Source organism: Oryx dammah, unplaced genomic scaffold, assembly GCF_014754425.2.
Source record: "Oryx dammah isolate SB20612 unplaced genomic scaffold, SCBI_Odam_1.1 HiC_scaffold_24, whole genome shotgun sequence".
Lineage (NCBI taxonomy): Eukaryota > Metazoa > Chordata > Mammalia > Artiodactyla > Bovidae > Oryx > Oryx dammah.
Genome location: NW_024070208.1, coordinates 15,919,812 through 15,935,420, shown reverse-complemented (window position 1 = coordinate 15,935,420; position 15,609 = coordinate 15,919,812). Strand labels below are relative to the sequence as shown.

The 15,609-nt window shown below is 48.8% G+C and overlaps 1 protein-coding gene across 3 annotated transcripts; it reads right to left on the bottom strand.

Moving 5' to 3' along the window:
• Positions 1 to 244: 244 nt before the first annotated feature.
• Positions 245 to 12,211, bottom strand: CBY2 (chibby family member 2). 3 transcript variants are annotated; one of them, XM_040267225.1, is made up of 3 exons: positions 12,137 to 12,211; positions 11,779 to 11,859; positions 245 to 1,456 (listed from the first exon to the last, which is right to left on the bottom strand). In XM_040267225.1, the coding sequence occupies exons 1-3, from the start codon at positions 12,209 to 12,211 to the stop codon at positions 245 to 247; spliced, it is 1,368 nt and encodes a 455-aa protein (XP_040123159.1). The 3 variants fall into 3 exon arrangements, with proteins under 3 accessions (XP_040123159.1, XP_040123160.1, XP_040123161.1); XM_040267226.1 differs by lacking the exon at positions 11,779 to 11,859; XM_040267227.1 differs by lacking the exons at positions 11,779 to 11,859; positions 12,137 to 12,211 and adding an exon at positions 10,873 to 10,926.
• Between the last annotated feature and the right edge of the window lie 3,398 nt (positions 12,212 to 15,609).

Below are 15,609 nucleotides of genomic sequence, written 5' to 3'. Positions count from 1 at the left end.
CTCAAAACAAGGGAAAAAAAAAAAAAAACATAAAAACCGCGAAAGAATGCAGAGCAGGCCATGTGGTTAGGCCCCAGCCTCCTCAGGTCTTTATTACTTCTCTGAATTGACCAGGCCGCTCATTCTGCTCTTGCACTGGGCACCAGCTGGTAGGGACAGGCCAGGTGCCCATGGGGAAGGTGGGCGTTATGTGGTGGGGGCACCTCAGCCAGGTGCCTCTGTGCGCCTGGGGAAGGGGGGAGCCTCAGACCCTGCTGGGCTTCTTGGGGTCCTTGCTTTTGGCAGGCATGAAGGCATACAGCTCCTCGATGAGCATCTCCATCCGGGCGGTGACCTCAGTCACCGTGTCGATGACCAGCTTCTGCTGCAGCTTCAGCTTGTTGTTCTCCCACAGCGCCTTGTTCTCCTCCTGGAAGAGCCTGTGCTCCTCGCGCAGCGCGTGCAGGGCCCGGTTCTCCTCCTGCAGGAGCCGGTTCTCCTCGCGGAGGACCTGCAGGCTCTGGTTCTCCTCCCGCAGGGCCTGCAGCGCTTGGTTCATCTCCCGCAGCAGCTCCAGGGACTGGCTGCCGTCAGGCAGGCCCGGGCCCCCCTTGCCCACCTCCTCCCCGGACTGCGCGGACAGGGTGCTCACCATCTCCCTCAGGGCCCGGAGGGTCTTGGAGTCGTCCGGCGGGGCCGGGAGGCCCTTGGGCTCCTCGAAGGGGGAGGGGAGGCCGGGGCCCGGGTCCGGCAGCAGCCCGCGGGGCTCCTCGTGGGGCGAGGAGATGGGCTTGATCTCCTCGGTCGAGGCGGTCTTCTCGTCGGGCTGGGCCCAGTAGGCCTTCCTCTGCTCCAGCAGCTGCTGCAGGGCCCGGTTCTCCTCGCGGAGGAGCTGCAGGGTGTTGTTCTCCCGGCCGCGGTGCGCCTGCAGCGCCGGCTCCTTCTTCATCGCCTCCAGGGACGGGGCGTTGTCCTTGTGCAGCAGCGGCGACGAGGCCCGGCTGTCGTCGCGGCCCAGCGCGGCCTGGTGCTCCTCCCAGAAGACCTGCAGGATCTTGTTCTCCTTGCGGAGCATGCGGTTCTCCTCGCGCAGCGCCCTGTTCTCCTCGCGCAGCGTCTTGTTCTCCTGCAGCAGGCACTCCTTGGCCAGCCTCTTGTGGTGCAGCTTGTGGTGGAAGGACGAGGACGGAGAGAAGTAGGGCGACTGCAGCCGGCAGTTCTCGCTGACCCAGCGCCCGTCCTGGAAGACGAACATCTCGTCGCTGAGCTGCACCCGCGGCGGGTTGTAATCCAGCTCCAGGTCCGCCTGCGACGTGGGGCGCTCCATGGGGTCCAGGGGCACCGACGAGAAGCGGTTGAGTGGGTAGGAGTGCTGGCTGACCACCCGACGGCTCAGCCTGGGCAGGGCGGCCTGCCGGGCACAGCGAGGGGTGGGGTACAAGTTGTGGAGCCTCAGGAAGGGCTCGGCTGTGCCCCTCTGCGGGAAAGAACAGGGAAGCCCAGGGTTAGCAAAGAGAGGCTGACTGCACCTGAGGCCGGCTGGCCACGTAAGAGGCCCGAGACCCCACAAGAAATCCCGTCTGGGAGTCGACCAGCCACCAAGGGTGCTTTTGCACTTGGCCTGGTTATTCATGGAGGCTCTATTCTATGCTGGTGGTGGTGGTTTAGTCGCTCAGTTGGGTCTGACTCTTGCGACCCCATGGACTACAGCCTGCCAAGCTCCTCTGTCCATGGGATTCTCTAGGCAAGAATACTGGAGTGGGTTGCCATTCCCTTCTCCAGATTCTATTCTACAATATCCCAGCAGATATAGAATTAGCTAATACTGAACCAGGACTCAGGGCAGACACACAGCGTTAGGTTCCTGCCAACCTCCAGCGGGCCACATTTTCCTCAACTGATCAATAGGCAACTTTTTCTTCTGTTGAAAGACACCTTATTTAAAATGCATTTTGATTCATTAACCTTGAACTTGGGGCCAACAGCACTGTAACTCCTGCGGGAAGGAAGCTTACGTAACACAGGTGTTTTCTCCCTAAGGGATATCACTGCCTTCTTGTGCTTTAAGGAGGACTAGACAGCAATTCAGCAGTATGCTTGAGGCCCATCTTAGACAGTGAGATCACCAACAAAGAGCACAAGCGTGTGAAAACAGTGACACGAAACAAACTGTGGAAAGGACATGGTTTTATAGTCAGAGCTGAAACAAGAAGGCGCCTAAACTGGAGACGTGTGCATCAGGTAACTCAAATCATTCAACCTTCTGTGAGTGTCCATGATAAACCACGAAAGTGCCACAAGTATTGATCTGGAGGTTGCAAACTAATTTCAGTGAAAAAAACTTAGGCCAATTCACAAACATGGAATCTGTGAGTAATAAGAATCAGCAATATAGCATGGAGGTTTTAAAGGCATTAATGTTGGGAGTCAACCACCTCTGAGTCCTGACCCGGTTATCTGATCAGTTACAAGAATATGGACAAATTATGTGTTATCATGCTTTCAAACTGGAGGAACTGCCTGCATAGAAATACTTTAGAATTAAAAGATGATGTATGAAAGCACTAAGCTGGGGCTCTCACACACTTCCATCATCGTACAAGAAGAATAAACATCATTCTCCTGCTACCCCAGGTGGACCCACAACTGGCATCCCCCTAACAGTCACTCAAATTATCCAAGATGCCAGTGCCATTACTAAGCCCCACCTTCTCCCTGGCCCTACTCGGGCTCATCCTTCACTCTTCCCGCCCCTGAGTCTGTCCTCTTAGCAGCTCCTTAAACACCGACACACAAAGTGCGAGGCTCAAAACAGAGTCCTGCTGATAATTCTGGAAAGGAAAGGCACCGCCACAGTCGTGTCACTGACCGTGAGAGCTGAACATGTGGTAGTGAAGACATCAAAGGACGCCAAGGGATTCATAAGGAGGACTTCATGAGGGTAGCCATGTACCTCGAAACCACCCCATAAAAAGAGCATCGGAGTCACAGAGCTTACCTCTGACAAGCCAGGAGCGGTCGCACTTTTCAATACAGAGTCATCTCAGTGTTTTAAATGCAGATTTTGAAGCCTCTGCTTACAAGACTGATTCATACATTCAGTCACCCAACTGTGTTTCTAACCAGCTCCCTTGGGCAATTCTGGCTTCCAGTGGTCAGAACTGCTCTGAGGGTTGTAGTGTTAGTCACTCAGTTGGAGCCAACTCTTTGCAACCCCATGGACTGTAGCCCACCAGGCTCCTCTGTCCACGGAGTTCTCTGAGGGTTACACCAGGGCTAAGCTAGGCCCAGAGGTCAAGACGGTGATCACGCAAATGCTTATCCTAGTTCTCTTGCTGATAGCATGAGACTAGAGAACTCGCTCACCTTCTCCGAGACCCAGATTTTCACTAGCACAAAAGAGAGTCAGACTCTGTGATCTTAAAAGCACCTTCCAACATTGAAAGTCAGCAAATGGTACCTGTAAAATGGAAATAATACCATGTGCTCTGCTTAGTTCACAGCACCGTTACGAGGACTGAAAAGAGATAATGAATGCAGAAGTGTTTTTAAACTGGCAGGTGCCATAGAAATGTAAGGTATTGTTATCGAGGAAAGGAGATTTCACTAATGGAGGAATTCTGAGATAATTCATAAAGCAATGAACAGGTGGGATGCCTCCTGGAGAAGAGATAACAATTGCAGCAATGAATTTAAATAAAAATAAGATCATGGGAGCTGCTTCTAAATACACCGAAAGCATTTCATCCAAGTACATCGCAATGCTCTCCAAATATTAATTTCTCACTTCTTAGGTTATTTTCACAATTTTACAGACAGAGAAGATAGAAAACAAGTCAGGTTATTTTCATTATATATATAAGCATATATAGAGATATATAATTTATACAGTGTATAAAGTTGGTTAGAATTCTTTAAGACCTAAAGAGCTAGATAAATAGAAGGCACAGTTCTATGCTATTAACTTTGCAATAAGCACATGTCATTAACTTTGTAAGGATGTGCTTAATCTTCCAGAGAGCAAGGGTGCAGGGACATTCCGTGATCAGCACATTATTTACTTTAAATAAATCCAGCCTCAGTAGTTTTCATCTTTCTCAACTGGAGAAGCACACTGGCTCTTGGGGCTGAACCTGTGATCCGCATGAATCCCACTGTGAAGAGCCCAGACCATTTCTTGTAAATTGAAGGTGCCTTGATCCCAGAGTGATAAGGAGTCAGAGGTCATCTTCATCCTCAAAGGGTGAGGCAATAGAGGGCTCCATCTCAGTAGTAACATCCTGCTCTCAAGGATGTTATTATGAAAATGTAGTTTTAGTCAATGATTTATATTCCCCTCATGAGAAAGAAAGGGAAGTTTTGTGCTAGCCCCTGGGCTAAGTGATCTATCCACTGAATTCATTTAATCATCACAACACTGATTTAATAAGGTGTTACTATTATTCCCATTTTACAGATGGATAGACTGAAACTCAGAGAAGTTAAATAACCAGCACAAGTTCCACTTACTCAGTCACAAATCCAGTTCTGGCTCCCTGAACTTATTTATGTGAAGCACACATACAGGACATCTCCATGAATTTAGCCAAGGGCTTTCAGTACTTGGGGCCTTTTTATTATGGAAAAGAGAGAGGAGAGTCTAGTACCTCTCCGTGTATCCATGGCCCAGCTTCAGCAGCTATCAAATCAAGGCCACACTTGTTTCATCTGTAACATCTTCCAGTTTCAGAACCACTCTTCTGCCACTGGGTTATTTCAAAGCATAGACATTGTGTTGTTTTATCCATAAATAAGTCAATGTGCATTTTTTAAACAAAACCACAATGCCATTATCTTCCCTTTAAAATTTAACAGTGATCCCTTAATGTCAACAAATACTGATTCAAATTTTCCCAACTGTCTCATTTCTTTTTTAAGATTGATTTTTATCAGAAAGATACTCTTTTTGATCCAACTGAACAACCAAAGAGAAATCACTGGTGCTTTATACCTATTCATAGTATCCTTTATGGCCTCAAAATTTTATATCCACATCCTGAACTGGGTAGCCAAGGGATTTCCAACTATCCCCTCAACATAAAGGCACTAAATAGAAAACTTAACACATGGGTGGCAGATCCCTGGTAGTGGACAGTCTGGGCCCTTGTCCTTATGCACGCCATTGTGTGGCCTCAGTCACATCCTCTAACCCTGTGACCTTGGTCTTCACTTCTGTGTCATGGAAAGGTCAGTGGCATTATCTCTAAACACCCTCTTGTCTAACTTTCTCTGGTGCAAGGGATCTAAGTTTGTAAACTGGCATTGCCGTGACCCCAGCAGTCCTCTCTTATCAACCTGGCTTACATCGAGTCCCCTGCCTTACGTGGCCAACACTTCCCAGGCAGACCCTGTGCTCTGTTTCGTGCCTGGTAACCGAATCCAGAAAACACTGATGGCCTAATAGGTCTCCTTTACCTTCTTAACCAAGAGAACAAACCCTCCTCTTATGACTAAGTCTTTCTATTCTTCCTCTTCTCCCACACAGGACCCAGAAGGTGGCCAAGTCTAGCATCGTTTCATGGCCTAGTTTCTTAGATAATACACTTATTTTAAAAATGTGATAGTCATGTATTTATTTTAATGGGTATTAGGAAAATATACCTATTTTTATCAAACCCACAATCCTATGGATAGGATTAGGATAAGCCAAAATAGAGCAACTTCTGTTCTCTTTCTGAAAATGAGAGGATGTAAAGAAAAACAACAAATATACAGGCATTTCAGATATACCAGGAATCATGTTTAAACTCTGGGAAGATGCTGAACCAAGACAAATTCTTTCTTTCCCATATTTCCCTGATTCCAATCAGACCTAACTGGACCTAGTCCGCAAAGGAAAGCTCTTTCTTGGCCTCGTGCAAACTCCTCACCCTAATCAATTCCTACTTTAAACATTCTTGCACCAAATCTTCCTCCACATTTATGTCAATGAATCAACTAACACATTGGGCATTTGTTCTCAGACCTGCCCTCAGGGAACTTCCAGTCAATTTGGAAATCAATGCATTAGCCCCAACTATTTCTTGGTGTAAAACCATTAATTCTCATAGGGGCACAGAGGACCGGACATCATAAAACTAAACAGAGTCCCGGCTCTGTGCTGTAAGTTCATGGTCTTTACAAAATCACTTGACTTCTCTGCCTCAGTCTCCATATCTAGAAAATGTGGGTGCTAGCAGGATTCAGAGACACCCTCTATGTTTGTGCAAGCTGTACAATGTCCAACTCTAGAGGATGCCAGTCACAACTGGTGTTGCAGTGCATAACCTGTGCAACCATCCACAGACATTTTACTAACATCTGCCCTATTTGTTTCTGAGGTTTTGTTGTAGAGTTCAAAAATAAAGGAGAATATGTGACATCTTTGTTTATAGGGAGCTCCAGACATGCAAGAATGGTGACTGTGCATTCAGAGGAGAGGTCGCTTAGCATTTCCTTCAATTGTATAGAACAGGGTAAAGGAAGTAGCACAGACTGACTACTAAGTGATGATGTGCTAACTGATTTCCATATTCATATGTAATATCTTACTGAAAAGAGCTACCATGGGTCTACTGAAGCTCACGTAGCCAGCAAAGATTTAAAACCAGGATATCTGACTCCCAGCTGCATGCTCACTCTAGCTCTTCACAATGCTCCGATATTTTATTCTGCACATGTTATGTTTTCATTACTTTGCAGTGGTTTTCATACGTCCTGTCCCATCTTCTCCCCAGATGAATAAATTATAATTCTCTTAGCACAGTCAACTGCCCCTTACTCTTTTGACATCCCTAGTTCTGGAAATCAGAGCAACACGTTTCACATACAGTGGCAGTATAATGAGTCCTTGCCAATGTACTCATCAACCAAAGCACACTGAAGGATGAGGAGATATTAGGTTGAACTACACAACACTGTCGGAGAAGGCGATGGCACCCCCCTTCCAGTACTCTCGCCTGGAAACTCCTACGGGCAGAGGAGCCTGGTGGGCTGCAGTCCATGGGGTCGCGAAGAGTTGGACACGACTTCACTTTCACTTTTCACTTTTCACTTTCATGCATTGGAGAAGGCAATGGAACCCCACTCCAGTATCCTTGCCTGGAAACTCCCATGGGCGGAGGAGCCTGGTGGGCTGCAGTCCACGCGGTCGCCAAGAGTCGGACATGACTGAGCGACTTCATTCACTTTTCACTTTCAAGCATTGGAGAAGGAAATGGCAACCCACTCCAGTGTCCTTGCCTGGAGAATCCCAGGGACGGGGGAGCCTGGTGGGCTGCCGTCTGTGGGGTCGCACAGAGTCAGACACAACTGAAGTGACTTAGCAGCAGCACACAACACTGTTACATCATACTATTTTGGGCCCTCCAAAGTGATGATCTCATTTGCCTTGATATTTTCAGTCTATTTGGTAAAGCCATATCCACATTTCAATCCACATTTTAAATTGCAGAGCAGTTGTATCACGGGGTTTCCACCCACGTTCACCTACATAGTCCTTAAAAGAAGCTGCCCTCTGCACACAAGCTTGCTGGTTGTCCATGTCACCATCTTGAACCTATAATCCGATGAGGGTAGAGGCCTCAAATTCCCAATAGTTTTGGGCTTAAAAGTCCCATCTTTGGCAGCTCCTGTGAAAGTCATTTAGCTTCTCTGAAAGTCACCTCAGTGTAGCTGCTGTGTCTACTGCCAGGGGTTACTGTGAAAGGCCAAGAAAGTGGTTACTAAGGTGTCATCAAGACCAAACAGAGGGCCAGTTCTCCTGGTAAAGCTTAACCATTCCTGGCCTAAAACACTAGAGCAAATCCTCACTGTCTTTATGAAAGAACGTGACAAAAAGTGAACGTCTGAAAGCACTCAAGGTACTTGAGGTACCAAATCCCAGACTCCCTTAGCTGACATCTGAAGCCAGCTCCTCAGTAGGTCTCCTCAACCAGTGGTATCACAGGCTTGGTTTCATGGGCCAAACTAATCTGCCCCTTGGGGTCACTGAGCCCTGAGCCAGAGGTCTGGGCCAATTAAAAGCCCCTGGAACACCCCTCAAAGTTCTCCTCAGCCTCAGAGGTGGGGTCTCCGGCAGCATGACCAAACCCCCAGCACAGCCTGGCCCGGTTTCCAAGAAAGAAAAGACAGTTTCTTCCTTGACAGGTAAGACATGCCCTCGTAGGTGGGAGAGGAGAAGCAGGGGGCTTCTTCATGGAAGAACGGGATACAGGAAGGAAGCAGGAGGGGAGACGAGTGGCCGTGGGGCTCGTCACACCTTCCATCGGGTCACCTTTGTTAGGAAGGTGACCCAGAGACGCTGCCCTCGGGAGCAAAGTGCTCCCGGCTGTGACCTAAGGAAGGTGCATCAGTGCTAAGGTTGCAGGAAGGGCCCTGGGTACCGAGAGCTCCTGCTCAGATGCCTGTATCCCACCTGTGGCTGAGCTCCACCCTTAGCATCAGGCCTGGGCTTCCCTGGCGGCTCAGACGGTAAAGAATCTGCCTGCAATGCAGGAGACCCGGGTTCCATCCCTGAGTCGGGAAGATCCCTGGAGAAGGGAATGGCAACCCACTCCAGTAGTCTTGCCCGGACAATCCCATGGACAGAGGAGCCTGGCGGGCTACAGACCATGGGGTTGCCGAGTAGCAAACATGACTGAGTGACTAACACTTTCACTCTTCACTCTTTATCCTTGTCCCCAGCATCCCTTTTTTAAAATACACGCGGTCCTGGAGGGAAAATGTATGAAATCACCAACTGCATGCTCCGGTCAGATCACCAGCCTCGTGTGTGGCAAATAGAGACCACACAGGAGGGATGGTGGCTGGAAACAGGGGTAGGGCTAAGGGCAGGGGAGGTGATGAGACCAAAGCGTCTTTCTGAAGCTAAGGGGTATCTAAGGAATAGGACCTTCGGGGATGGAGCTTTTGAGGTTGCTGGCTTCCCATCTGAAGAGTTGGGGAACAGAACTGGGCAGTTACTCGCCAGTTTAGTTGCCAGGCACTGAGATTCTCTGCACTTCCACAGACCAGAAGAGATGTCCAAATGCCCTCAGCAGACTCCAAGTCTGTTGACCAAGTTTTTTAAAGCCCTGCTTTTGCCAGCATTACTGAGGGTTATGATCAGAGAATATTCAACCCTCTGGGGTTACGTTTCAAGCCTGGGGAAACTGAGACCCAGAATGTGCTGGAAGGAAAGGCGGCAGCAGCTGCTGCTGCTGCTGCTAAGTCGCTTCAGTCATGTCTGACTCTGTGCAGCCCCATAGATGGCAGCCCACCAGGTCCTCTGTCCCTAGGATTCTTCAGATCTGCCACTAATTTTCAGACCAGGTGACAAGGCTGAGTATCACGATCGTATGCTTAAATCAACTCCTCTCCCGAGTGCCATGAGAAAGTCAATGTTGGTTTTAATAAATGCTAACAGATAAGAGGATAATTCGCAGGTCAATGGAATTGATTTTGATAGAATCCTAACAGCAAAGAGGCTAAAGATGTCCTCTCTCGTCATATGTGGTAGTTTTAGCTAATTGTTTAACACAGAATCTTCTGAAATCTTCCTCCTAACACTTTTTCAAACTGGCAGAGCTACAGGCATTGTCAGCCACAGATTCCATAGCTTCTAAAGAACAAACCCAAACAAAGGGGATTGAGAAAAGGCAACAGAGAGGGACAAGGCGGGGCCCTGGAGGGGCGATGGGACCCCATTCTGACCTGGTGAGGAGCCTTCATTAACAATCTCGCAGGAACACAGGGCCTTTATGAGATTTACAGAGAGTGCTCACTGGGAAAACGGGAATGCTGGAGAGAACCGAACGTTATGCACAAAAGGAATCGGGCCGGGGGGTGCGGGGCAAGGGAGGTGGGGGGCGGCGCGCAGAGAAATTGGGAAGGAAGTTACTAGGGAAGGCTGGCAAGTTAATGCACTGGAGAGAAACAGATTAGAAAACACAAATGAGGAAGGAAAACTGGAAATCAATAAGACCCGAAAAGACCTAAGGGTGATAACAAATAGAGAATCATGGACATTTGCAATGCAGATGAGAAGCGGTCAGGCAGGGTTGGGAGCTGGGGGGGCTAGAGGCACTTTCTGGAGACCCCGAGCTGCTCCTGCAATGCCTTCTCGAAGCAAACGGACTCAGTCTCAGAACCAGAACGAAGCAGAATGTGGCAGATTCGCACAGGGGCTTAGCAGTTAAGATGGGGGTGGGGAGGCACCCTCTCCTAAAAGCCAGGGAAGAAGCAGGCGGCATGTGCCCAGCTTGTGGCAGAGGACGTGGGCACTGACCTGGCTTCAAGCCTCTAACTCCAGCTCCGCCACTACTAGTGGACTTGCTGAGGTTCCCAGTTCCTGGTCCTTTGCAATCTCTCCCTCGCTCTGCATGGCCCAGGGCCCCGACGTGACCAAACCAGTGCACAGTCACTCTCCTTTCCTCCCCGTGTGACCCAGATCAACCCTTCCCCTGCCACCAGCCATAAGCCTCTCCTTTGGGGAGGTCCAGTCAGCACATTGGTCCCTCTTACTGCCTGCTCAGGTCATCTAAATGCAGAGGTGCCCCTTTATCCCCAGAAAGAAGGAAATGGCAACCCGCTCCAATACTCTTGCCTGGAGAATCCCATGGACAGAGGAGCCTGGCGGGGCTACAGTCCACGGGGTGGCAAAGAGTCGGGCACGACTGAGCGACTGAGCACGCTTCCCCCAGGGTGTGCCCAGCGCATCCTGGCAGGGGTCTGGAACCTGACTCAGGACTTGTGCGCCTCCAGTTTGCCCTGGACGCTCATCTGCCCATGTGTGGCACAGGCAGCAGGTTGAACTCTAATTTCATGCCTCCAAGACCCCACTGGGGAGTCAACCCTCTTCCCACACATCCCTGGACAGAGCTTTCAGATCGTTACCTCTGCGTTGGATTCCTCCACCCTACATTTCAGCCCCTCTGGTTGCACCGCCATGATCTTCCCCCAGGGCCTTAGGTGACTCTGGAGAAGCAAGGCCGCCCCCTTTGTGACATAGCAGCAGAAACAATCCAATCAGGAGGACCCCTCCCGGGAAACGGCTGCTTAGCAGGAGAACTGAGAATGTCCAGCCTGTCGCCCATTCGCTGGCCTCCATTCTGACCCCCTCAGGCTCATCCCCCTTACGCTCTGTCCCTGGTACACGGCAGGCCCTAATTCTCCTGACCCCTGCACAGGACCCCAGACTCCTCGGTCCATGTCCCAGGTTCACGGGTTCGGGCCTATGCCCTGGATCCCAAGTCTCAGTTCTAATCCTCTCCCCAGAAGTCCAGAGCAGTTGCACACTGTGGGTGTGTGCTAAGTCGCTTCAGTCGTGTCCGACTCTTTGCAACCTTCTGGACTGGAGCCCGTTAGGCTCCTCTGTCCATGGGATTCTCCAGGCAAGAATTCTGGAGTGGGTTGCCATTTCCTCCTCCAGGGGATCTTCCCCACCCAGGGATCGAACCCAGCTCTCTAGAATCTCTTGCACTGGCAGGCGGATTCTGTACCACTAGTGCCCCCTGGTGGTAAAGAAGCTCCAAACGCTCTAATTTTGGAAAGACTGACAGAACCTTCTAGTGGTCGGGCTGGACGGTCTTACCAGATCACTGAACTCACCGCCTCTGAGAAACCCAAGACTCCGAGTGACTAAGTGGACTGCCCCTGGCACACAGCTGGCTGGCAGCTGACCTTCAGCTAGAATCTGAGGCCCTGGCTACCACTGACCTGCAGTATCTAGCTAGAGCTTGGAAAGAGGGGGGTTATTCCGGCCAAAACTGAGAGGTTACAGCCTTCAGTGTTCATCCCTACCTGAGGTAGAACCACATTGATGGGAATTTCTAGGTTTTCAGATCTGGTATCTCTTTTTCTTGTAAAATTTGGCCTCGAGTGCTGTGGAAAAGAGAAAATAGGCAGATTTCTGTTTTCCAGCCCATCGTCTGAGCCTCAGCTGCTCCACTGCAAAACACAGGGCTTCCTACAATCCACTTCTCCCCTCCAGTTAGTTATGTACCTTAGGAGAATGTGAAGATGGTATCTGATAAGATGCTTCATCAATCTCTGAACAGAAATTAAGACAGGTCTTACAGTTGATGACAAAGCCTTCTGAAAGTCTTTAGCTACTGCCTTTTCTAAGATTACTATTTCTAGCTCAAGGAAAAAGTCATACCAATGTTAGGTGCCAGGTATAGGTCCTGTGCAGAAGCTGGTCACCAAAACACTCAGAACATTCCAGAGGTGACATCATAAAACAATACGGTCTTTTTCAAGGCTCATGGTCTCTCTCTGAGCATCACAGGTGGGAATGAGGGGTCTGCTGGCCAGGCATCTGGTTGTGTCCATGTGGCTGGTCAGGGTCGGTGTGACACACAATAGCCCAAACACTGGACCCCTGTTTGGTCATCCTGGCTGACATTTGCATCTCCACTGCCAGGCTGGACTGAGACTCCTTTCCTCTCTCCAGAGGTGGCATCTTCTACTTAGATTACTCAAGAAGGAAGAAACCCAAATTGAACTCTTCCCAGACCAAGAGAAAAACAAATGGAGTCTGAGATGTTTTCTGACACCAACGCATTCTTCAATTCTCTGACACCCACTGGAGGTCCTACAATTCAATTCTGACACACCCTACCTGGTGTGAATGACGGATCCCCCAAGTTAAAAGGCTCAGTCCCCACAGAACTGCCCCCACCTCAGATGCCAGTCAGGAGTCTTGGGCCACCGATGCATGCATGCTGAGTGACTTCAGTCTGGTCTGACTCTGTGTGACCCTATGGACTCTAAGCCTGCCAGGCTCCTCTGTCCTGGGGGAAATCCCAGCTCTTGCCTGGGATTCTCCAGGCGAGAATACTGGAGTGGGTTGCCATGCCCTCCTCCAGGGGATCTTCCCAACCCAGGGATCGAAACCACATCTCTTATGTCTCATGCATTGGCAGGTGGGTTCTTTACCACTAGTGCCAGCTGGGAGGCCCCTTGGGCTACCAGTCTCACACTCAGGCTCATGCTTAGTTGCTCAGTCGTGTCCGACTCTTTGCCACCCCATAGACTGTATAGCCTGCCATTCCATGGAATTCTCTGCAAGAAACTGGATCACCAAAAAAAAAAAAGAAAGAAACTGGACCACCAGTACTTCAACTAACCAGCTATACATCAGGGGTTTCCACAACCCAATCCTTAATTTTGATCATTGGCTAGAAAAGCTCAAAGAACTTAGGAAAACACTTTACTTACAATTACAAGGCTTTAAAAAAAATAAAAGATATAGCTCAGGAAAAGCCAAATGCAAGAGATGTTTAAGGCAACGTATGAGGGGAGAGTGAGGTGGAGCTTCCAAACTCATCAGGGCAAACCACACTTCCGGCATCTCCCTGCATTTCCCCAACCCGGAAGCTCTCCAAACCCTGTCATTTAGAGGTTTTTATGGAGGTTTCATTACATGGTCATGATTGATTATTTCATTGGCCTTTGAAGATTGAATAATAAAACATACTGTCACTCAAGAAATCTCAAAAGTTTTAGTTACTCTGTGCCAGGAACTGGGAACCAAGACCAAATACATATTTTTATTAGATCACATGTAGCAACTGTTGACTGGAGAAGGAAATGGCAACCCACTCCAGTGTTCTTGCCTGGAGAATCCCAGGGACGGGGGAGCCTGGTGGGCTGCCGTCTATGGGGTCGCACACAGTCGAACACGACTGAAGCGACTTAGCAGCAGCAGCAGCAGCAGCAACAACTGTTGACACCTGGGCTGCATGAAACGAGCAGTCTAGTCTCCTGGCCTCCATTCTGTCAAATTATTTGTCCCTGGAGGTTGTCAATGGGAACACTTACGTATTTCAAGTCTCCTGTTAGGCAGGAAGCTCCAAACCCATGTTATTATACCACACACAGCAAAGGCAATGATGGATCAGGGCCACTGAGACAGCCCACCGAAAGCTCCCACCCCTTAGTCACACACAAGCCTCGCTTTAAGAAACGCCAGTGTACCAAAAAATCAAAGACATACATATGCAAAAACCAAGAGGGTAGTTAATCCCATTATCATCATCAAAGAATGTTTTATTTTCAATTGAGAATTTCTCCCAGGGTTTCTTCTTTTAACTTGTATTTCATTTTTTATTTGTGGTTATAAACACAACAAACACACATATAACAACATATATATAACAAACATATAACATTAAATTTTCTATCTTAAATATTTTCAAGCAAACAGCCCAGGAGTGTCAAAAATATCCACATTGCTGTGCAATGGATCGATGGAATATTTTCATCTTGCAAAAGTGAACTTCTAGGACTTCCTCCCGCTCCTGCCTCCCCTCAACCCTTAGAGACCATCTCTACTTTCTACTTCTATGATTTTGTTGGGGGTGGGGGGGCGTGGGTGGGAACACCAGACAGCATGTAGGATCTTAGTTCCCCAACCAGGATTGAGATGTGCCCCTGCAGTGGAAGTGAGGAGTCCTAACCACTGAACTGCTAGGGAAGTCCCTATTACCGTGCTTCCAATTACTTTAGGTACCTTATATAACTGGAATCTCACAGTATTTGTCCTTTTGTGACTGGCTTATTTAATTTAACACGATGCCTTCCAGACACCTCTGTTTGGGAACATGTGACAGGATCTCCCTTTTTTAAGCAATATAATATATCTTCGTGTTCATGTATCACATTTCGTTTATCCGTTCATTAGCTGATGAATATCTGGGATTTCCCCCCTCTTGACTATTGTGAATAATGCTGCAATGAACACAAGGGTGTAAATATCTCTTTGAGAGTCTGCTTTTATTTCTTCTGGATATAAGCCCAGAAGTAGGATCGCTGGATCATACATAATTTAATTTTTAATTTTTAAAGGAACTTCCATACTGTTTTCCATCGCAGCTACACCATCACTCCCCCAGCAGTGCGGTGGAGTGAAAATCACTTGGTCATGTCCGACTCTTTGCCACCCCATGGATCTTCCCAACCCAGGGATCGAACCCAGGTCTCCCGCGTTGCAGGAGGATTCTTTACCAGCTGAGCCACCAGGGAAGCCTAAGAACACTGGAATGGTTAGCCAGCAGATCTTCCCAACCCAAGAATCGAACCGAGATCTCCTGCATTGCAGGTGGATTCTTTACCAGCTGAGCTACCATGCGGAAGGGTTCCCCAATTTTCCACATCCTCATTAACACTGGCTCTTTTCTGTTTCTCCAAGTGTTTCTGTAAGTGATTAACTTTCACACCACCTGAAAACACAAGTCAGTTTTCCCTTATACACACACCTCACGGAAGGACCTTCATATCCACATTAGAGGCTGAGCTGGGAAGACTAAACAGAGAGGGAGATGTATGCGTCTCCTAGAGCCGCCCAAACAAAGGACCATGAACCGAATGGCTTAAGACCAGAAGCATGCATTGTCTCCTGATTCTGGGAGACTCATTATCCACTGTTATCTGATCAAAGCCCCTTCCCACCTAGTCCTAGGAGGGGGAGTGCTGAGGGAAGGAAGGAAAGTAAATAGGCACATGGGCTGACCTGCCACATTAGCGTGAAAAGAACTTCTTTTACTGAACCCAAACAAAAAATACTGGTAAGAATAAAGAAGGCTGCAAGATAGCAAGGTCATGGCCACTGGCCACTGTGGACCTGGGTAC